Genomic DNA, 23,719 nt, shown 5'->3' with positions numbered 1-23,719 from the left:
TTCTTCTGTCTCTTTCACTTTTTTTCTCTCTTCTTTCTTTGTTTCTTTGATGTAGGGTCTTGCTCTGTTGCCCAGGCTGGAGTGCAGTGGCACGACCCTAGCTCACTGCAGCCTTCAGCTCCTGGGCTCAAGTGATTCTAGCTGTGACTTAGGCGCGTGCTACTACACATGGCTAATTTTTAAGTTTTTTTTGTAGAAACAAGGTCTTGCTATGTTGCCCAGGCTAGTCTTCAAAGTCTGCCTTGGTCTCCTGAAGCGTGCTGGATTATAGGCGTAGGTCTACCACACCTGGCCCAGAACTTTTTTTTTTTTCTTTTTTTTTGAGACAGGGTTTTGCTCTGTCACTCAGGCTGGAGTGCAGTGGCATGATCATGGCCCACTGCAGCCTTGACCTCCTAGGCTCAAGCAGTCCTGACTTGGCCTCCCAAAGTGCTTGGATTACAAGTGTGAGCCACCACTTGTGGCCTCAGAACTTTCTTAAACCCTAGTTTTCTCACCTACAAAGTGGGAAAAGAATAACACCTACTTTGAGAGATTAAAAGGATTTAATGAAGTGATGTATATATTATGGCCCTTAGTATAGGACCTGGAGTATAGAAGGCACTGGTAAGTGGGAGCTGATATTAGTGTGATGGCCGCTGTGGTGGTGGTTGTTGAAGTCTGTCCTGGGGTGGGGACAGTCCAGCATTCCTGGGCCTACTTGGATTTAAGGGGCTGCTCCTCCTAGGGTCATGGGCATGGCCTCTATGGGGTGTGGGAAAGGAGGAGAAGCAGCTTCCCGGTGTGTGGTGGGGACAGGCACTGTCTCCTGTAACACCTCCTTTGGTTGCTACATGCAGATTCGCTGTGCAGCCTGGGTCAAGTTACTTAGCCTCTCTGTGTTTCTGCTTCCTAACTGAAATGCCATTAATCACAATGCTCTCACTTGAGAAGAGAGAACATTAAAAGGGTCACATGAGAAGAGTCTAGAATAGTGCGTGGGAATCTTATCCAGGTGTTGGCTACTGTTGCTATTTGTTGCCGTGGTTATTCTGTTATTGGAGTGACCCCCGTTCAGTCAAAGAAGCAAGGGTGAGAGCTGCTGTCCCAAGTGTATCAGCATAGGGACATGGGGATGTGGGGACGTGGGGGAGGTGGACTGGGGCGTGGACCTCGCTATGCTGGCCCCAGGGAGCAGCCTAGAGAAGGAAAGAAACTGTTTTCTCGCGTGCTAGTTGTAGGTAGGGCGTTCCCAGGTGTGACTGAAATGACAGTCTGGCTCAGAGCACACTGCCTTTTCTTCCCACCCTAACTGGTTACTAAGGGGACAGTTCTACACTACATAGGATTGATTTCTGTGAAATCTATGGAATTTACATATAGTTTTGAGGGACTGCTTTGAGGCATGAAGCCACCGTATTCACAAAACCCAACCGTGGGTAAATTGCAATTTATAATAATAAACAGCCTGTACCTGACCTTTGGACCCTGGGTGCTCAGGATGATGCCTGTGGGGCCTGACAGGAAGTGAGGGCGGTGGCATGGGTGTGGGGGGCCACCCCTCCCTCTAACCATGGTGGCGGGCAGCATCCAGGCCCAGAGAAGCCTTGTCACTGGCTGTCCCCTTGGCACGCAGCCCCAGCGGAGAGGGTTAATTGGGGTTTGGAGTGTCTGTGGAAAGTAGCCTCTTCTCAAATATCTTGTGCTATGGTTTGGAACGTTGGAGTCAGGCATACCGAAAGTGGAATTCTGTCTTCAAGTAAGCCTCAGTTTCCTCATCTATACAATGAGTTTTGTCCCTGAAGAAAATCCACCTGTGAAGTGCTTAGCTTGTGATCACTCAGTAAATAGGCACTGTCATTATCTTTCTGATGAGGAGCTTCCATATGTGACCTGCCCTGGGCTACAACTCGAACGTGGAAATCAGAAGCTTAGCAACACTTTTATTTCCACTGCATCAAAGGCCTGGGAGCCCTCCCCTGCCTATACTTTTGTCTCTCAGGGAAGAAGTAATAATTCACTCCATGTGCAAATGGAAAAACTGAGACCTGAAAGGTTGAGTGGTTTGTCCCAGGCCCCATAGTGAGTTAAAGGCATCAAAATCCCTTACACATGTATGGGGCTTTATAAACCATCAAGTGTGTAAAGGGCATTGACATTTAGAAAATAACTGTGCCGAGTCTCCTAGGGATCTGGTACGTGTATTTTGACTCCCAGTTTATGGATGGGAACGATGAAGCTTAGAGAACTTAGATGAGCCCAAGATCGTACATTGAGTTTGTGGCAGAGTTGACGCTCAAACTCGAGCCCTCTGCTTTTTCCACCGCACACGCAGACCTCTCACCTGGGCCCTTCTAGACCCTCTCTGCAATTATTTTTTCCCCTCCATACAGGTAGATCTGTGAAGGTGGAGAGTCATGAGCCAGGAGGGACAGGGTTAAATTCTTCCTAAGCAACAGAGCTGGTTTTGAGCTGGGCGCCTTCAGTGACCCTGTTCTTGACCCCCTTCCCTTGGGTCAGGTCTGCAGGCAGTGGGGGAAGGGAAGCACTGCAGGGAGCTCTAATGGCCCAATGCGGGCAGAGAGAGGGCCAGGAAGGGTTGCTCATCTGTCTCCCTCTTTGGACAGAGATGAACAAAGATGTCGGTGGCTTTTTCAGTCTCCATAGAAAATCCCCAAGGCTCCCTTGGGGTGGGCTGCCCTCAGCTCTTCCTGCACTCTTAATCACACCATGGAGCATGGGCAGCTCCTGTAGACACAGCAAACCCTGTGATGTGTTGTTGGTTAAGTGGGAACTGGGGTAATTTTTGCCAGTAAAGCACCAAATCAGAAAATGGAAGCATCAAATGAACCTTACGGCTAGTGGGATTTTGGGGCTTGCCTGTCATTCATTCATTGAAAAGGAAAAGGATGGCTTGGGTGGCCCACAGAAGCCAGCATCTGTGACCTCAAATGGATGAGTCCCTGCAAACTGGGAAGGCTGCCCAGTTCCTCTTCCTCTCCCCAAGTGGCCCCCGTCCTGCCACTCCCTTCTATGAGCGCAGACCTTCTCGTTTAGAGCTTCAGTCTGGACCATTGTGCTGTGTCCTCTCCAGGCGGGGAGGGCATCAGGAGTAAATCTTCCATGGCCCTGAGCCATACAGTAAGTCTCCCAGGGTTGTACAGCAAGGCAGGGGCAGAGCTGTGTTCTGGAAACAGGCGTCAGCTCAGTGCTTGCCTTGAAACCCAACTCTAAGATGGACATCCGAGGGGAAAGGATTTCCAGGAAAGTCGAGGAACTGATTTTAGGGGAAGACTAAATCTCTTCCTCTATCCCCATCTTCTTGTCGTCTGGGTCCCTTGAACTCCCTGCTGAGAAATCCTAAATACACCTTGTCTCTGGGTTGCGCATGGAAGCCTTTAATTGTTTCTAGAGGCAGTGAGAGAAGGCCTTCTAGTTGGTCGGGCAGGTCTGGCAGTGTCTGGGTCTCGCTGCTTCTAGACTCTTCAATTAGGGATGTTAATTATGGCCTTGTGAACACAGGTTCTCCCAAGGCAGCCATTCTCCAGCCCTGCTGCCCCCGTGATGTCCCCTCGCCGGTCGGTGAGGGTATGTTTATGGTCTCGCCTCTGCCCATCTGCAGATTAAAGATGCCCTGAAAGCATAACTTATTAGCAGTTTTTTGTTTTCTCCATCTTTTAAAAAATTGGATTAAAGTAGACATAATGTAAAATTTACAGTTTTTAAATGTGTAGTTCAGAGGCATTAAGTCCATTCACATTGTTTTGCAACCATCACCACCGTCTGTCCGTGGAACTTTTTCATCTTCCCAAACTGAAACTCTGTTCCAATTAAACAATAGCTTCCCCTTCCTCTCTCACTCCAGCCCCTGTAACTCTATTCTACTTTCTGTCTCTATGAATTTAGCTATTCTAAGTACCTCACATAAGTAGACACATACAATATTCGACCTTTTATGACTGGCTTATTTCAGTTAACATAATGTCTTCAATATTTGTCTACATCGTAGATGTGTCAAGATTGCCTTCCAGCTTAGGGCTGATGATATTCCATTGCATGTATATATCATACTTTGTTGATTCATTCATCCATTGATGGACACTTGAGTTGTTTCCCATTTTGGTTGTTGTGAGTAATATTGCTATGAGTTTTGGGGGTATATCCCCAGAAGTGGAATTGCTGGATCATATGGTAATTCTATATCTAATTTCTTGAGGATCTGCCATCATATTTTTCTTTTCTTTTCTTTCTTTCTTCCTTTTTTTTTTTTTTTTTTTTTGAGACAAGGTCTCACTCTGTCTCCCAGGCTGGAGTACAGTGGCATGATCACAGCTCACTGCAGCATCAACCTCCTGGGCTCAAGCGATCCTCCCACCTCAGCCTCCCAAGTAGTTGAGACCATAGGTGTATGCCACCATGCCCAGCTAATTTTTGTATTTATTTATTTATTTATTTTTGAGACAGAGTCTTGCTCTGTTGCCCAGGTTAGAGTGCAGTGGTGGGATATCGGCTCACTGCAGCCTCCATCTCGTGGGCTCGAGCAATTCTCATGCATCAGCCTCCCAAGTAGCTGGGATTACAGGCACCCGCCACCACACCTGGCTAATTTTTGTATTTTTAGTACAGATGGGGTTTCACCATGTTGGCCAGGCTGGACTCGAACTCCTGACCTTGTGATCCACCCGCCTCAGCCTCCCAAAGTGCTGGGATTATAGGCATGAGCCACCACGCCCAGCTAATTTTTGTATTTTCTGTAGAGACGAGGTTTTTCTGTGTTGCCCAGGCTTCTATCTGTTTTTCACAGCAGCTACACCACTTTTCATTTTACATTCCCATCAGAAATTCTCTACGTCCTTGCCATTTCTTCTCCTCCTCCTCTTTCTTCTCTTTTTCTTCTTCTTTCTCCTTCTTTTTTGGATAATAGCCATCCTGTTGGGTATGAAGTGAAAATCCATTGTGCTTTTTATCTTTTAAGAGGGAAGTCAAGGCCTGAGAAACACTGATACGTGCCTCTGCATTGCAGAGCCCCTTGGGCCCAGGCTTTCTAGCCCCGTCCTAGCTTCCATTCTCTGTCCTAAACCCCTTTGTCTCCAGCCCATCAAGAGAGGGCAGGGGCGAGGTCCACTGACTGTTAGGGGCCCTGCCTTCCCTCCTGTCACAGCAGTAGAGTGGCTGTGACCTGGCAGAGGTGTTGGGAGGGTGGATGTCCCTAGGGGTCAGGAGGAGGTTTCAGTAATGTGAAATTGAAAGAGTTGAATCATTTCAACCATGGGGCATGGGGATAAAGGAAATCACGATGCAGTCATAGAGTGGAAGATGTGCAGCCATTAAATATGGCTTTACGCATAATTTTTAATATCCAGTTTTTGATAACATGAAAACTGCTGATATACTATTAAGTGGGAGAAAATAAATATAAAAACTTGCTTATGAGGCTGGGCGCAGTGGCTTATGCCTGTAATCCCAGCACTTTGGGAGGCTGAGGTGGGTGGATCACCTGAGGTCGGGAGTTTGAGACCAGCCTGACCAACATGGAGAAACCCTGTCTCTACTAAAAATACAAAATTAGCTGGGCGTGGTGGCGCATGCCTATAATCCCAGCTACTTGGGAGGCTGAGGCAGGAGAATCACTTGAACCCGGGAGGTAGAGGTTGCGGTGAACCGAGACTGCGCCATTGCATTCCAGCCTGGGCAACAAAAGCGAAACTCCGTCAAAAAGAAAAGGAAAAAAAAACTTATGAATGAAAAACAAAACCACCTTCAGAAAAAAAGATTTGATAGAAATAGGCCAAATTGTTATCAGTGGCCACCTCCTGGATGGATGTGAAATGGGTGATTTTTAAAATTGTTTTCTTATTTTTAAATTTAAATTTAAATTTATTTTTTGAGATAGGGTGTTGCTCTGTTGCCCAGGCTGGAGTGCAGTGGCGTGATATGGCTCACTGCAGCCTCGACCTCAAGTGATCCTCCCACCTCAGCCTCCTTAGTAGCTGGGACTACAGGTGTGTGCCACCACACCTGGCTAATTTTTTCATATTTTTTGTAGAGATGGAATTTCGCCATGTTGCCTAGGCTGATCTCAAACTCCTGAACTGAAGCAATCCACCCACCTCGACCTTCCAAAATGCTGGGATTACAGATGTGAGTCACCATCGCCCAACCTGTTTTCTTTATGTTATTTTAAATTTTGCAGATTGGCTGAACACGGTGGCTTATGCCTGTAATCCCAGCACCTTGGGAGGCCGAGGCGGGTGGATCACCTGAGACTGGGAGTTCGAAACTAGCCTGACCAACATGGAGAAACCCCGTCTCTACTAAAAATACAAAATTAGTCAGGCATGGAGGCGCATGCCTATAATCCCAGCTACTCGGGAGGCTGAGGCAGGAGAGTTGCTTGAACCGGGGAGGCAGAGAGGTTGTAGTGAGCTGAGATGGTGCCACTGCACTCCAGCCTGGGTGTCAGAGCGAGACTCAAAAAAAAAAAAAAATTTTTTTTTTTTTATTGTTGTTGTTACAGATTTTCTGCAGTAAGCACACACTCCTTTTATATTTAGGAAAAAACTGATAAAATAAGAGTGACTACGACTATTCATTAGGCATATGTGTTGCCAGGGTCTACTGAACACTCAGCTCTGCTTGATGCTATTGGAAGTTCAGGAATGAATGCGAAGCTAACAGGGAGGTGTGGGGTTAGGTGGTGGGGAGGACTGGCCAGAAAACAGAGGGGTGATGAATGTAAGGGGAGTCAGGGTCTGGGCAGCCTGGAGCCCTCCAGAATGCTGCCCTTGTTCATGAGAAGCCTCATTCATGGGGAAGATACTGTGGGTAGGACTCTGGCCTTGAGCACCTTGTCTCTGCAAGTGGTGCAGGCAGGCTCCATTGAGCTCCTCACCCATGTTCACCTGGTCCCTTGGCATAGCTGGCAGGAGTGAGCGAAGCTTGTAGCCTGTGAAACCAGGAGTTTTCCTGCCCCAGGTTGACTATTACTTCCCTTGCAGCATCCGTACCAGGGCCAAGGGCCTGGTTCCCTTGACTTCCATTGGGGGAGCAGCACTGGCCCAGCAGAGGTGGGACAGTGGGGTCTCCAGGAGATAACCTTCCATGGCTCTTGGGACCTCTGACTAGTAGAAGAGAAGCCAGTATAATCCAACACTTAAAAGAAGAGACTCATTAGCCAGTCTCTGGGTTCAGTTTCTTGGTCACTACTCACTGGCTATGACCTTGGGCAATGACTTAGCCTCCTTAGGCCTCTGTGTCCTCATAGTAGCTATTTCACAGGACTAACGAAGGAATTAAAAGGCTAAATCCTTATAGATTATGCTTAGCATGTAAGTACTTGATTCCTATGATCTGACTGAGAGGTGGATTCTGATGCTAGACTGCCTGGGCTCAAATCATGTTGGTGTCTCCTTGTCTTTTTCTGGCTTTTTTTTTTTTTTTTTTTTTTTGAGACAGGGTCTCTGTAGCTCAGGCTGAAGTGCAGTGGCATGATCATGGCTCACTGCAGCCCCAACCTCCTGTGCTCAAGCCATCCTCCCGAGTAGCTTGGGCTACAGGCATGCCTCACCACGCCTGGCAAATTTTTGTATTTTTTGTAGAGATGGAGTTTCATCATGTTGCCCAGGCTGGTCTTGAACTCTTGGGCTCAAGCAGTCCTCCCACTTTGGCCTCCCAAAGTGCTGGGATTACAAGTGTGTGCCACTGCGCCCAGCCAGCATCTCAGGTTTTTCATCCGTAAAGTGGAGATGATAATATGATCTACTTCAGATGATTATTATGAAGATTAAATGAATTAATATAAGTAAAAGTGATTCAAACAATGCTTGGCACATAGCAAATGCTCAATAAATGTTAGCCACAGGCCGGGCATGGTGGCTTATGCCTATAACCTCAGCATTTTGGGAGGCCAAGGCAGGAGGATAGCTTCAGGCCAGGAGTTCAAGACCAGTCTGGGCAACATAGCAAGACCCTGTCACTACAAAAAATAAATTAGCTGGGCATGGTGGCATGCACCTGTAGTTCCAGCTACTTGTGAGGCTGAGGTGGGAGGATTGCTTGAGCCTGGGAGGTTGAGAGGCTGTAGTGAGCTGTGATTGTGCCACTGTACTCCAGCCTGGGTGACAGAGTGAGACCCCATCTCTAAAAAGTAAAGTTAGCCATAATTGGGGTCTTTCACCACATACTAGTGTGACTCAGCCAGTTGTTCGTGGCTGGCAACTGCCAATTCATCTGATTGTCCCAAGAGCCTCAGTGGATTGGTCAGTGCCCATGACTCCCTTGCTAAATAGTCTAGAATGTCACCATTATTCATTACTATTATTAGTATTGTGGGTTCCACGTATCAGGATCCCTTCCTGGGTCATATTTCATCTCACCCCTTTGCCAAGTCTTGGTTGATGTGGTCCTGCCTCAGTTTCCAAAGGGTGCTGGTGATGGAAAGCGGGGTACTGGGCAGATTGGGGTGAAAGCTGGCTGCTTTGGGGATTGTTTCATGAGCATTATAGTAGACTAAGCTGCTTCTCCCCTTGCTTCCCTGCTCTTATTGAAAAGGCGCCAAAGCCAGGAAAAACAAACAGCCACCCATAAATAAAGAGGACCATGAAAATAACAAAATCGAAAAAGAAAACTTGCTTTAGTGGCAGGCTTGGCTGACGATAGGGTAGATAATGGGAGAGGAAACACAGCCTTTGGAGAGAAAAAGAACGGAACACTTTGTTCACTGGAAGAATGAATGCTACCTGAGGAAGAGCTGCTAAATTGGGGTGTCCGATGAGTGAGCCTGTGTTAGGGGAGCTGGTGGTGATTAGGCTTACATGAGGCATGAGTGTCATCCCACCAAGAACCCCTGGAGTGGGGGACACCTTAGGCTTAAGCGGGCTGCGCCAACGGGAGGCTGGTGTGCCAGTCTGGCCTAGGGCCTTGGCCGCCATGTCATAGAGCTGCTGCTCACCTCCTCAAGGGCTGGCCAAGCTGGGAGCTGGATGCTTGAATCTCTTAGGGAGCTCCTAGACCTTCTGTCAAGGTATATATTTTTTCTGGAGTGTTAGGGAGACAATCCCAGGGAGGAGAGGAGGAGGCCAAAGTGTTTGCTGACTATTTGCATTCAAGGCTGTGCTCCTGTCAACACTGCCTGGTGGCTTTCTGGGTGAATGAAATTTACTGATTCCTCTTCCTTTCTTGTACCACTTACCCATCTGGATCGTGGACCCATTTCTTCTGCCTCTGCAATGAGTTGGGTACCTAAGGTGGGAAGAGGGAGAGAAAACTTTCCTGAGCCCTTGGGATTCCAGGATGCTGTGTGGAAGTGCTCACTTTGGGAGTGGGCTGTGGGCTCACAGATGCGTAGAGGCTGATATTTGAAATGCATTTAAGAAGGGCCTTAGATGGCTGGGCGCGGTGGCTAACACCTATAATCCTAGCATTTTGGGAGGCTGAGGCAGGAGGATCACGTGAGCCCAGGTGTTCAAACCAGCCTGGGCAACATAGTGAGATTCCCTCTTTATTTAAAAAAAAAAAAAAAAAAAAAAAAAAAGGTGGCAGGAGGCCTTGGAAGCATACTGGTTTAGGGCTGAGTGATCTGGCTGGCTGGTAGAGGTTTCCTGGAAGCACAGTCCTTCATTCAGCCACCACAATACTAAGTGCCAATCTGCTTTGTGCCAGGCATTGTGCTAAGTATTTTCTATATAATAACTTATCGGTTCTCTAGGAAGCATAAGAGGTAGATATTGTTAGCCCCCATTTCAGATAATGAATCTGAGGTGTAAAGAGGTTAAGTCTCAAGTATTCACTGGGCTACCTAGAGCCCAGCTGCTTCCCACTTTCCCACCCTTCACCTCCTAATCTAGGTGACAGTGGTAAAATGTCCATTACAGTTGTTCATCACGGCTGTGTGCCAGGCACTGGGCTTTGCCTGTGGTATCTCGTTTACTCTTTGAAACCTCACTAGTGAGTATATATTACTATTTGTCCCAGTTATAGATAAAGGCAGGAGGGTCATTTGAGCCCAGGAGTTCAGGACCAGCCTGGGCAACATGGTGATGCTGAGAGAGTTAAACTAGTTGGCTAGTTAAGACGGATGCTGGGTTTGAACCAATGCTGCATGTCTCCCAGAGCCTCATTTCACCATGTACTATGAGAGCTTAGTCTACATGGCTTAGACTTGTCACAAAGCAAAAGCCAATGCTGCCCAGCCCACCCCAGTACTGGGAGAAGTAGTGTTTGGCAAAGGTGAGATTTCGTCAGCCTGGTGGGTAAACACGGCTGTTTGCAGACTGGTTGCGCTTGTCCTTTCCACTGTCTGTAGTCATCCCTATTAGTCCTCACCGTCCTCTCCCTCCGAGGTTGGCAGGAGACCGCAAGGGTTAATGATATAGCACTTCACCCTCGTGGGCTCCAGAGGAAATGAGGGAGCTCATGAGTTCTGCAGAGCTTTTGTGTCATCAGCCGGGGAAGGGAAGGCACCGTGGCTTGGCCAGATAAGCGGTGGCGCTGCGAATGTGGGGCTTCCTTGGCAGATTTGTAGCCTTTCCGCCTGTTTGCACTGTGGGGCACCTGCTGGGCCTTCCAGGGTGGTTGGGGACATCAACAGGGCATTCAGAAAACTGATAACCTAGGCTAGGGAGGGAGACCTACATGGAGCAGATGGAGGAGGAAGAGGGTGGCGGGCCCTGGTGTTCTGCAGGTGCGTGTCTTCTGCTTGTTTGACCATGTGGGGGAAGGGGGTGGCGGTGGGTCAGGGAGCAAACATTTTTTTAATTTTCATAAACACTATCATATTCAGTCTTCTCTATCTCTATGGGGTAGGTATTATTTTTTCCATTTTAGAGATAGAGAAACTGAAACTTCCCCATGGCCACACATCTAGTGGTATATAATAGAGCCAGTCTTCAGACACAGGTCCATGTGACAAAATCCTTTTTCCATTAGCCACACCAGGATGCCTCCCAGCAATGCTGGGTCATCACACCCACCCACCTGCCTCCAGAAGAGCTGGGCTGGCTGGGGAGGAGAATAGTGTGCGAGTCCTTCTCCCCCTTGCCCTGGGGGTAGGGAGGGAGAGGGACTCCTTCCTGCTTTAGGGCTCTTTCTCCTTACCTCCTTCCCCGAACATATATTCTGTACAAGATTCTGTAATTATACCTTATCTCTTACTCACAAAATAGTTCTTGGAATTTCTATTTTACACATGAAGAAATGGGGGTTTTGAGAGTTGAACTCTTTGCCCCAAGTTGCCAGAGCTGCTTGGGTTTCTTTTGACTAAGTTTTCCTTGGCTGTGACTCAAGTCAGAAACAACTGCAATCCTATAAGAGGTGAAGACAGTGGCCATTCTATCTCTGCTGGACCAGACCCTGTTATTTTGCACTGAGGAGAGTGGCCAGGGCATCAGCTGATGAATGAAAGGATGTGGATTTAGACATCAGTGAGGCCTGAGTTCAAATGCTACTTCTGCTGGGCCCTCAGTAGGACGTTCTGGCCCCCTGAGCCTTAGTCTTTGTAGTGTTCTTGTGAGGATCAAGCAGGGATGTGAATGAAGAGCCTTTCACTTAGTGCTTGCAGCCAAGTAAGTGCTGTACCACTGCATGCTTGCTTTTTGCCTCCTTTTCCTTTGGTCAATATTCAGGGCTATCCCCCAAGGGGCCTTTGACATGGCCAGTCAGCCTCAGCTGCACCATTTCTGCATCTTCCGGCCCTAGGCTGGGCACTGTCCCTGCAGGAAGCCAGATGTGCTCACCTGTCCAGGACACAGGCTTGGCCTTGCCATTGGGAGACAAGGATGAGGCCTACCCCTGCCTTCTAGCACTGCTGGGGTGCAGGAGAACCTGGAGACAGGCTTGGGTCCTAGAGGCAGGAAGGCTGCCAGAGAAGGACCTCCTGGAGACACTGTTGACCTGTTTTCGGTTTGGGGCCTTCTGGAGGCACACATCACACTGGGAGCCTCAATGGCGCTTTCAAGCAGTCCCATCTGTCTCTTTCTCGACCCACTCACTGGGTTGGGAGAAGACTCAGGTGCCTCTGAGGCCTGAGGACCAGGTGGGAACATCACAGCTACAGTCTCTCCCTGGCCACTGTTTTCCTTTGTGCCCTTGGGCCAGGGTCAGCTGAGTCCTGGCAGCCACAGAAGTTTAGGCTGGACTGTGATTCTGTACCTGAGGTGCTGTGGGGAAGTGCCTCTTCTCCCATGCTTGGGAGTTGACCCAGCCTCTGTCTGATGTTGGCCGCTCTACCAGGTGAATGCCACCCTGGCCAGCCTGGAAACAGCCGAGGGAGTGTTGGCTGTGGCCCCCCTGAGCTGGGCTAGACCAGACCAGCCGTGCCGTGGATCTGATACCCCCCAGGGCTCACAGAGGCTGGAAAGGGTGAGAGGGACTCTCAGGAAAGCTTTGTCCCAAGCCTGCAGCCAGTCCAGCTCCCAGCTCTGAGTAAACATTAGAGATAGGATCGGGTGTAGCCAGGAAGGGTGGCAGGGTGTGGTCTGTGAGAAGAATGGCAGGATGTGGCACCGGGGCACTGTTCTGGGCACCCACGCCTTGGCCTATTGTTTAGGGCAGCCTGAGGTTCTCAGCTCTCTGGGGGCTTTCAGAGGAAGTGGCATTCCCCTGGGACTCAAGCCCTGCCCCACCCCTGCTGCATGGATCTCTTTCCCTGGTGATGCCCCTTGGCACCACCCACTCAGAGCAAGCTTGGGAGTGGGAAGCAGCAGTGGAGGGGGATTAGTGTGTGCCCAGCAGGGAAGTGTAGCCATTGGCCCTCTCAGAGGGTCTGCCTGTCTGTTCAGGCTTCCTGTACCCCAGGGTCTGAGTCACCTGTCATGCTACGATGACTGGAATTTATCTCTATCTCTATCTTCATCTAGATATTTTTTGTAGTGGGGGAAGGCTGTCGTTGTGGAGGGAGGAAGGACTGACAGTAAAAAGTCCTTTGATTCCAATCCAACAGGGTCGGTTGTTGACTGGTTAGAAGAGGAAGTGGCTGGTGATTTGTTTTGGGCAGAAAGGGGCTAGGTTTGTGTGCGCCTGTGGGTTGGTGGGGTTCAGAGGGGCTGTGACAGGGCTGGTTGTGGGGAGGAGAAAGGAAGAGGATCGGCACCTGCAGCGGGCTTTGTCATATAAGGGCCATGCTTTGAGCCACTGTCCCTCCGTGGAGGCGGTTGCCTCTCTATACCTTGTCCCAGGTGCTGGATTTGGGGGCCTCAGGGCCTGGTAGGCACCAGCTGAGACTCAAGGCTCTGCATGTCAAGGGTGAAGATGGCTGGAGCCCTCGCCTCAGAGGTCTTCACTTCTTAAGGATGCTCACTTGGGTGAGATAAGACCACGGAGGAAGAAGAACGGAAGAGGGATTGTGAGGTGGGTTCCTGAGAAGGAAGGGAGGGCAGAGCAGAGATGCTGCTTAGTGCCCCAGCTGGCTGAAGGCCTCTGACTCTATATTATATAATCTTTTTTTTTCTTTTTTTTGAGACAGAGTCTCCCTTAGTCACCCAGGCTGGAGTGCAGCAGTGCAATCTCGGCTCACTGCAACCTCTGCCTCCTAGGTTTGAGCAATTCTCCTGCCTCAGCCTCCTGAGTAGCTGGGATTACAGGTATGCACCACCATGCCTGGCTAATTTTTGTATTTTTAGTGGAGATGGGGTTTTACCATGTTGGCCAGACTGGTCTTGAACCCCTGACCTCAGGTGATCCACCCGCCTCGGCCTCCCAAAGTGCTGGGATTACAGGTATGAGCCACCGCGTCCGGCCATTCTATATAGTCTTGAAGCAGTGCTGCCCCAAAAGCTGTGTGAACTCAACATCTCCTGACCTCAGTTTCTCTGTTTATAAAATGTGTTGAGGTTCGGCAAGAGAGGAAACCAGGCACGCAGGAGCACTTCCATCCGAGCGAGGGGCTGACGGGCTACCCTGTGGACTTGTGGCCTGTGACCAGTACCAAGGCATCAGACTAGGGTGGAAACTGAGGGAGCCCAGTAACTCCTGTATCCTGTGGACGCAGCGTTCTTTGGCTTCTGGGCATTTTGGGTCAGCGGAGTTTGAGGTTACTGACCTTAAAACCTCCTGCGGAGCCACATGGAAAATCACTGAAGCAAGGAGCATGCTGTGTAACAAAGGAGTAAAGGAACTTGAGGGATTATTTTAGTTTCTGGAAAGTCTAAAGGGAGACTTAAGGGAGGACTCCAATGGGGTCTTTAAATCTAAAAAGTATGGAAAGTGTTTCTTATCTGACCCAAGGTAAAAAGAAAAGGAAATGGACTCGCTTTGCTGCTGGGAGTATTTAGGTAACTCATAGGAAGAACTTAGACCCAAGGAAGAGGCAGCAGAGGATAACTGGGTGTGGGAGAAAAGCCTGAGAGAGCAGGAGCTGTCTAATAGTCCTAACAGTATCCATCACCTTTTAAGCATCCAGACCTGCTCTGTGCTGTGCTGCTGAACTCTGTCACTCTCTTGTCATTCTAAGAATATTTATTGAGCACTTACTGTGTTTCAGGCACTGTGCTAGGCTCTGGAGCTACAATGATGAGCAGAAACAGGTATATTTTTGGCTACTGGGTGACTCCAAAATAAATTTTTTTTTTTTTTTTTTGAGAAGGAGTTTTCGCTGTTGTTGCCCAGGCTGGAGTGCAGAGGTGTGATCTCAACTGAGTGCAACTTCCACTTCCCAGGTTCAAGCGATTCTCCTGCCTCAGCCTCCCAAGTAGCTGGGATTACACACCTGACTAATTTTGTGTTTTTACTGGAGTCAGGGTTTCACCATGTTGATCAAGCTGGTCTCAAACTCCTGACCTCAGGCGATCTGCCCACCTTGGCTTCCCAAAGTGCTGGGATTACAGCCGTGAGCCATCACTCCTGGCGACTCCGAAATAAATTAAGCATGTAAAGGTATCATTACCAATTGTGATAAATACTTTTAAGGTCAAGTTCAAAGTGCCATGAGAATGTAAAATAGGCACTCTGATAGGGTCTGGTGTTGTTAACAGGAGACTCATCTCTTGATGTTGAGTTTCTTATTCCCATTTTACTGAAGAGGAAATGGGCTCAGAGAAGTTAAGTTACTTGCCCAAGGTTGCACAGCATTGATTGGTCAGAGTTGGGATTCAAATGTACCCAAGGCTATCTGACCCTAGAGGCTTTTCTCTCAACCACTTGACTCTCAGAGCATCCTGGACTGCACACAACTTATAGAATAGATATTCACTCTGTATTATTTGATCTTCATGGAGACCAGTGAGACATGGGTTATTGTACCCATTGTATGGATGAGGAGACAGGCTAAGGGAGGTTAATTAATTTGACTAGGTTCATACAGGTCAGCCTGTGGCAGGGCAGGAATTTAAACCCAGGTTGTTGGATTCAAACCCTGTGGGTCTTCCAAGTTGTCCCCTGACTCCCTCCAGGACCCTTGTTTTATAGACACCCTTGCTTGCAGGGGTGAAGCAAACTGCGGACCCCCAGCTGCAGAGTGACAGAGCAGTGACCACACAATGACCCCTCTCTTTCCATCTCGCTGCCTTTCCTCCCTTATCTAGTTGATCATGGGACCGTCGCTCCCCTCTCTGGGATGGTTAGGGTCTGGAGCCTGGCACTGATGCTCTTCACAGAGACACCTGCGTCTCTCTGGGCCATGGCAGGCTGGGGCTTGGTTCCCTCAAGACCAGACAGGGCAGGGAAAGGAGCTGCTCTTCTCAAGCAGGCCTGTGCTTGGGGAGGGGGAGAGGGAGGTAAAAGAGGTACCCAGGGACCCTCTCCCGCAAAGGTGAGACCCAGAGGTGCTCTCCAGTGGGGGCGGGGTGGCATTGTGCCTGGGCTGTTGCCTTTTCATGGACAAGTGGGCCCAGAGGATACCAACTAAGGGCCAGTGCCTAGCACCTGCCGTTGAGCCAGACACCTGTGAGGATGGAAGGGCCCTTGTCTGGGCAGGGTTATCTGGTCGGGCACCAAGCCCTAGTGAACAGACTGACACCTCTAAGCTGGCTTGGCTGGTCACCAGGAGCCATTGTCTTTGTGCTGGAGGGCAGGGTAGGCCACTGAGAGGCCCAGGAGACAGGCTCCCTAATATAAGGGTGATCCATGGTGCCTGGCTGGAGGGACCGTGGAGGCTAAGTGTGTCTAGAAGCTCAAAGGGAGGAGGTGTCCTAGTGCAGTGCTGTTCAACAGAAATATAATGGGAACTACATGTGTAATATTTGCTAGTAGCTATATTAAAAAGTATAAAAAGAAATAGGTGAAATGAATTTTAATGATGTATTTTATCTAACCAACTTATCCAAAAAGAATTTCAACTTGTAATCAGTAACCATTATTAATGAGCTGTTTTACATTCTATTCTGTGTACTAAGCCTTCAAAACCTGGGGTGGGTGTGCTGCTCACAGCACATTTCTGTTGGGACTGGCCGCATTATAAGTGCTTAGTAGCTACATGGGGCAAGTGGCTGCAATCTTGGGCCGTGCAGTCCTAGGGTTAATTAGGACAGATGTTGGCCTCCTCTGCCTCCACCGTCCGCTCCAGGGATGGATGGTTGTTCATCTCCAACTGGGGAGACCTCGGACTTTTGTGTCCTGTTCATCTGACCATGCTCCTGGAGGCTGTGGCTGCTGCTGGGATTTCTGGGCTGCAGCAGGAAGGCTTTGAGGTGGGAGCTGGAAGCCCCTGAAGTTGGAACAGAATGAAGGAGAGACCCTTAGGACCCAAGTCCGGAGTGAGGAGGGACCCAGTGGCCGGCCTGCGCCCGCAGTGGGTGTGAGTGAGGTGGCGCAGAGCCGACGGATCAGAGGCCCACAGGCCCGCATTGTGCGCCTGTCACACTTCCTTTGGCTTTATTGCTTTTGTCCAACACCCTATTGTCTGGCTTCCTTTTGTCCCCCATTCAGTGCCGCTGCCTTTTATTTTCCAGCCAGCCTGGTTGTTTTCATTTCTTTTGTCTGAAGTTCCTGAGAGGAAGGTTTTATTTTCAGCGGTTTGATTAATTCACAGCTTGAGCCCAGGGTTTGTTTGTTATGTAATTGCTGCCTTCGGCTTCAGGATAAAACCCCCTCCCCAACTGCGCCCACTCCCACTTCTCGCCCCCCTGCTCTCGGCCTGGCTCTGAGCCCCTCCCAGTGCCCGGATGGGCTGAGCCGCCTGCTTCCTGGACGCTTTCCAAGCCCCTGGGCTGTAGGAGGGGACCCCAGGGCGAGCTGGGCTGGGGTCTCTTCTCTGCATCTAGGTGGGATGGGGCCTTTGTTCTTATGGTCAGGGAGGCCCCTCTCTGCAGTGCCCTGTCTTGGGACCCAGCCTCTGGGGAACCCTACACTTTGAAAGTGGGTGAGCAGGAGAGTCTGGTCTGATCAGCAAGGTGGAATCAAATAAAATACACATGCACTCATGCACTGCTTGCCTACCAACATCTCCGTCAACTACCGAACACATATAGGATGGTGGTCCTGCAAGATTCTACTACTGTATTTTTGCTGTAGCTTTTCTATATTTGGATGTTTGGATACACAAATACTTAACCATTGCATTACAATTGCCTACAGTATTCAGTACAATAACACACTGTACAGGTTTGTAGCCTAGGAGCAATAGGCTATATACCATACAGCCTGGTGTGTAGTAGGCTGTACCATCTAGGTTTGTGTAAATATACTCTGTGAGGTTTGAATAACAAAGAAATTGCCTGGTGATGCATTTCTCAGAACATGTTTATGCTATTAATTGATGTAGGACTGTATATAGTCATCCCGCTGTATCTGAGACAGTTGGTTCCAGGACCTCCAAAGATATCAAAATGTGCTGATGTTCAAGTCCCTGATACAGAATGGCGTAGTATTTGCATATAACCTATGCACATCCTCCCGTATACCTTGTTTTTTATTTATTGTTATTATTATTATCATTATCATTATTTTTTTGAGACGGAGTTTTGCTCTTGTTGCCCAGGCTGGAGTGCAATGGCACCATCTCGGCTCACCACAACATGCACCTCCCGGGTTCAAGAGATTCTCCTGCCTCAGCCTCCTAAGTAGCTGGGACTACAGGCGTGCACCACCACGCCCGGCTAATTTTGTATTTTTAGTAGAGATAGGGTTTCTCCATGTTGGTCAGGCTGGTCTCGAACTCCCAACTTCAGGTGCTCCACCCACCTTGGCCTCCCAAAGTGCTGGAATTACAGGCGTGAGCCACTGCGTCTGGCCAGTTGTTATCATTTTTGAGATAGGGCCTTGCTCTGTCACCTTGACTGGAGTGCAGTGGCTTAATCTTGGCAGCTTCAAACTGCTGGCCTCAAGTGAATCCTCCAGCCTCAGCCTCTCAAAGTGTTGAGATTACAGGCATGAGCCCCTGTGCCTCTAGATTACTTATAATACCTAATATAATGTAAATCATATGTAAATAGTTTTTGTACTATATTGTCTAGGGAATAATGACAAGTCTACATGTTCAGTACAGATGAAATTTCTTTTTAAAATATTTTTGATCTGAGGTTGGTTGAATCCATGGATGTGGAACCTACAAATACAGAGGGCTGATTGTATATATTTTATTCAATTATAATGCTTATTTAAAATACTCTGCGTGTACTCTATTATATACAATGCATGTTTCATAATACATAACAAACATTTTACAGAGTTGATGCGATCTATCCAAATGCATCCATACAGAGCTGATGCAGTATTTAAATACCATACTGCACCTGGGATGTTTAAGGAATTTTTTACTGTAGGGATATTTTTACTATATCTGATTTTAGCCTTACATACTTCCCCTAAACATCTAATCCCCATGCAAAAAAAAAAAAATCAAAAAATTTATTTAACAGTGCTTTTCTAACTAGTGCATATCAAAATCACCTGGAGGTCTTGTTAAACCTGATCCCTGGCCTAACTCCCAGAGATTCTGATTTGTGGGCGGGACTTATGACTTTGCCTCTCAAACAAGCCCCCAAGGCATGCTGAAGCTGCTGGTCCTTATACTGCATTCCAACTAGTAGTGGTTTAACAAACGCCAGATCATGTGATGGTATTTGGAAATGTAATAAACAAGAAAACAACAAAACACCAGATCGGTGCTTACTGGTGCCACAAACTGTTCTAAGTACCATATAAATATCAACTCCTAGTCCTCACGGCTGTCCTATAGGATAGGGACTCTTACCATGCTCATTTTACAGGTGAGGAAACTTGAAGTACAGAGCAGCTAAGCAACTTGCCCTAGGTCACTGGGCTAGTCAGTAGCTGAGGCAGGACCCATGCATAGCTGGAACCTGCTGTGTTCCCACTAGAATCCAGAGCGCATCTCTGTGACTTTGGAGGATAGGCATCTGCTGCTCCACCCAAGCCTGGCATGACCCCTGGAAACCACTCTCTGAGATGCTGTGATTGCTCAGCTCTTCAGATGTCCCAGGCAGTGATGTGACAGGAAAGGAACAGCAGGTGCAGAGTCTCAAGAGGGTCTGCCAGGTATACCAGCTGCTTAAACTAGGAACTGCAAACTCAAATGCCTATGGTGGCCAGACTCTAAATGAGAGATTCTAGCTAGATATCGGAAAATATTTTTCGTAAAGCCAGTCATCTCAGTCTGTTATTCCCCCCACCACTGCCCCTTTTTTTTTTTTTTTTTTTTTTTTTTTTAAGGAGATGGGAGTCTCACTAGGTTGTCCAGACTGGCCTCAAACACCTGACCTCAAGTGATGTGCCTTCCTCAGCCTCTTGAGTAACTGGGATTACAGGCATGAACCACCATACCTGGCTATTTCCCCCCATTTGATAGATGCATGAAGTAAGAAATCATTTACTTTTACCTTATCTCCACTGTAAGAAGAAGACTATATGTCTTATATATAGAATATATGTCTTACATAGTTAATACTTGGTTTCGTTTTTGAGGAGTAGTAGGAGTGTAGAGGCTAAGGTAGGCTGGCCTGTCCATAAGAAATAACCATTACTCAATTCCAGCCAATTTTTGCCACAACAACAATTGAGCTAGAAGTTCAAATCTAGATTTTTATGTGTTATCTCTTGACTTTTAAGTGTTGGTAACTAATCAGAAAAATGCATTTGTAGGCTGGGCGTGTTGGCTTACGCCTGTAATTCCAGCACTTTGGGAGGCTGAGGCGGGCAGATCACCTGAGGTCAGAAGTTGGAGACCAGCTTGGCCAACATGTCAAAACCCCATATCTACTAAAAATACAAATATTAGTTGAGGGTGGTGGCATATGCCTGTAATTCCAGCTACTCGGGAGGCTGAGGCAGGAGAATCACTTGAACCTGGGAGGCAGAGGTTGCAGTGGGCCGAGATCATGCCCCTACACTCCAGCCTGGGTGACAGAGTGAGACTCTGTCTCAAAAAAAAAAATGCATTTGTATACATACAAACATGCACAGACAGATGCATGCGCGCGCACACACACACACACGCTCTCTCTCTCTCTCTCTCTCACTCGCTCTCTCTGTCACTCTTGCTCTCGCTCTCGCTCTCCAACTCTGTTGGGCTCAGAAATAGCCAGTCAGTATCTGGCCTCGTTAGTTGGGCCGTCAGTCCACTAGTCCTGTAGTCCCAAGCATTACACAGGCAGCTCCTGCGCAAGGGTGGGCCCACTCTTCTCTAGAACTTTTTGTTTAAAAAGCAAAAAACAAAACAAAAAAGCATGAGGGATACAAGAGCCTTTGCTGATTTTTCTGTGGGTTCACAAGTAAGCTTGCCCTTTCTGTGAGTGTGCCCATGTGACAGGCACCAGGAGATGCTTGGGTGGGGTCAGGGGAGCAAACGGTAGGGTCACTGCCTCTGGGTAGAAGTTTACGACTGGGGACTCACCTCAGCTCACTCTGTCCCTCCCCCAGGATGTCCATGAGGAGCCCCATCTCTGCCCAGCTGGCCCTGGATGGCGTTGGCACCATGGTGAACTGCACCATCAAGTCAGAGGAGAAGAAAGAGCCTTGCCACGAGGCCCCCCAGGGCTCAGCCACTGCCGCTGAACCTCAGCCTGGAGACCCAGCCCGGGCCTCCCAGGATAGTGCTGACCCCCCCCAAGCTCCAGCCCAGGGGAATTTCAGGGGCTCCTGGGTCAGTGTCCCCGCCCTGCCTCCATCCTCACACCCATGCACTGTACCTGGGCTCTCTGCTCGGCTGGGCAGGCCCACTCCCCTAGGTGGCAGCAGATACAGGCAGAAATGGTGATCCTAGGGGTAAGACGCCATGTAGGGAAGCAGGGAGGCACTGCCAAGTTCAGTCTGAGGCTGGAAGCGAGGTCACCTTTCAGAGCAGGACTTGGACTCACACCTGTACTCACTCGCTTGATAGTGACTGTTCACCTATGTGTGACCCAGTCCTTGCTTCTGAGGACTAGATGGGGAGATGGGACACAAATGCTAAAGTTTGGCTTAAAAGTAATCTACCAGATTTTTCAGATGATTTGGGAAAATCAACCTGATTACCCAAGCAAGAATTAGGTCACTGTTAAAGATGATATGGTTCTTCACCCTTAAAACAAGAGAATTGAGCTACATGATTCATAAGGATTCTTGCAGCTCCTAAAAATTCTGATTTCACATAGGAGATGTAAAAAGGTAATATATAATTAAAATCCAAATAAGTGAAAATGAGGAGAGTTATGGGCTCTAAGAAAGAATCCAGCCTGGAGGAGGGAGGTGGGGGGTGGGGGCACTGGTGATCAAGGAAGGCTTCCTGGAGAAGTAGAGCCTCAAGCTAGGCCTTAAAGGATGGGGAGGACTTTGATGAGAAGAGGAGTGAGGCAGGCAGTGGGGAGTGAGTAACTTTTGCCAGCCCCTACCTGCTCCCCTATGCAGCCCAGCTGGTGTAGTGGGTGTGTTCAAGGGAGTGATAACTAATAGCTGACTTTTGGCCCCTGATTGTAATGGCAAACCTCATTCACATGCATTAACTCCCTTGATCCCAGCAACAATCCTGTGACAGAGGAGGTATTAATATTTCCATTTTCAAAAGAGGGAAGTCAGGTTTAGAGCATTTCAGGGACTTGTGTGGGATCAAGCATCGTGTGAGTCACTGAGCCTGGACTGAAACCGAGGTCTTTTGTTTTGAAATCTTCTGTTCTTTTCCTAAACAAAGCTTGGGCAGGTGGAGGCCAAAGGGGCCTACTGAGTGGAGAAGTAGGACTTGGATAGGGCTGGGATCCCTCAGGGTACACATCTTTGGGGTGCTCAGCCCTCCCTGCAGCCTGTCCCCTTCTCTTGGGGGTTATGGTGACAATTCAGTATGTCTTGCAGGACTGTAGCTCTCCAGAGGGTAATGGGTCCCCAGAACCCAAGAGACCAGGAGCGTCGGAGGCTGCCTCGGGAAGCCAGGAGAAGCTGGACTTCAACCGAAATTTGAAAGAAGGTAGGATGTCTGCCCTAGTTAGAAGCAGAGGCCTGAGGCAGGGAGGTGTTAAGACGGTTATTCGTCACCCCTTTGCTGTCTTCCAGTGGTGCCAGCCATCGAGAAGCTGTTGTCCAGTGACTGGAAGGAGAGGTTTCTAGGAAGGAACTCTATGGAAGCCAAAGATGTCAAAGGTGAAGGCCTGTTGGGGGTGGGGGAGATGTTTGAACCCCATCTCTCTTCTCCTGGTCTGGCCATGCAGCCTGGCTCTGTAGGGCAGTTCTTGGTACATACCTATCCTGTGCCATCTGGCTCCTGCCTGGCCTTAGGGGTCATCACCATCCCTCGCCTGGAGGCCCCAAGCATTAGGTCTCACTCATCCCATGCAGGAGAGGCCTAGTAGGAATCAAATCCCATGACTCTGAATCTGGGCTCTCACCAGGCACCCTTGTGACTTCAGGCATGTCATTGCCACTTCCTGGGTCTAACCGCAAAATGAGCAGAAAGTTCCCTTTCACTCTAATTAATTCTAGGTCAGTTGGACCTCACTAAGTGAATGAGAAGTAGTTATTAAAGTGATTTTTTTTTTTTTTTTTTGGAGATACAGTCTCTCTATGTCGCCCAGGCTGGAGTGCAGTGGCACAATCTTGGCTCACTGCAGCCTCAACCTCCTGGGTGATCCTCCCATCTCAGCCTTCTGAGTAGCTGGGAACACAGGCACCTGCCACCAAGCCAGGCTAATTTTTATATTTTTTTTGTAGAGATGACGTCTTACTATGTTGCCCAGGCTGGTCTCGAACCCCTGGGCCCAAACAGTCCTCCCACCTTGGCATCTCAAATTGCTGGGATTGCAGGCATGAGCCACCCACTGCACCCAGCCAGAATGATCATTTTTGCATTGTCATTGATCACACCCACAGAGGGAACTTTAAAACCGTACAGATGCCCAGGCTCCACCCCCACCTATTGAATGGGAACCCCGGGGTATGGTAGGGGCTTGGGCCTCCATACTTCTCAAAGGATCCATGAGTGATTCCGATGTTTTTTTTGTTTTTTGTTTTTTGTTTTTTTAAAAAAAAAGGTCTATGGCCAGGCACTGAGGAATAAACTGCTGCATCAGACAGGAGCTAAACTGGAGGTCAGGGGAGCACTAACATTTATTGGTTGAGGACCATGTGCCAGATCCTGGACTAAGAGCTTTGCATATATTAGCACTTCTTTTTTTTTTTTTTTTTGAGAGACAGCTTGCTCTGTTGCCCAGGCTGGAGTGTAGTGGTGCGATTTCGGCTCACTGCAAACTTCACCTCCTAGGTTCAAGCGATTCCCCTGCCTCAGTCTCCTGAGTAGTTGGGATTACAGGCATGCGCCACCACGCCCGGCTAATTTTTGCATTTTGTAGAGATGGGGTTTTACTATGTTGTTCAGTCTGGTCTCGAA

At 48.6% G+C, this 23,719-nt stretch overlaps 1 protein-coding gene across 3 annotated transcripts in view; it reads left to right on the top strand.

The window, feature by feature from the left end:
• SOX13 (SRY-box transcription factor 13) overlaps positions 1 to 23,719 on the top strand; it is a 55,475-nt gene that overhangs the window by 19,889 nt on the left and 11,867 nt on the right. For 2 of the 3 annotated variants that reach the window (XM_063646631.1, XM_063646627.1), the window contains exons 2-4: positions 20,788 to 21,010; positions 22,192 to 22,303; positions 22,390 to 22,476. In XM_063646631.1, the coding sequence (XP_063502701.1) occupies positions 20,789 to 21,010; positions 22,192 to 22,303; positions 22,390 to 22,476 (421 nt within the window). In that variant the 5' untranslated portion in view covers position 20,788. The remainder of the gene's footprint in view (positions 1 to 20,787; positions 21,011 to 22,191; positions 22,304 to 22,389; positions 22,477 to 23,719) is intronic. The other variant, XM_063646638.1, reaches the window with a different exon arrangement.

This window comes from Pongo pygmaeus, chromosome 1 (genome assembly GCF_028885625.2).
Source record: "Pongo pygmaeus isolate AG05252 chromosome 1, NHGRI_mPonPyg2-v2.0_pri, whole genome shotgun sequence".
Classification (NCBI taxonomy): domain Eukaryota; kingdom Metazoa; phylum Chordata; class Mammalia; order Primates; family Hominidae; genus Pongo; species Pongo pygmaeus.
The sequence above is the reverse complement of the archived record's forward strand: the minus strand, read 5'-3'. Positions and strand labels throughout refer to the sequence as shown.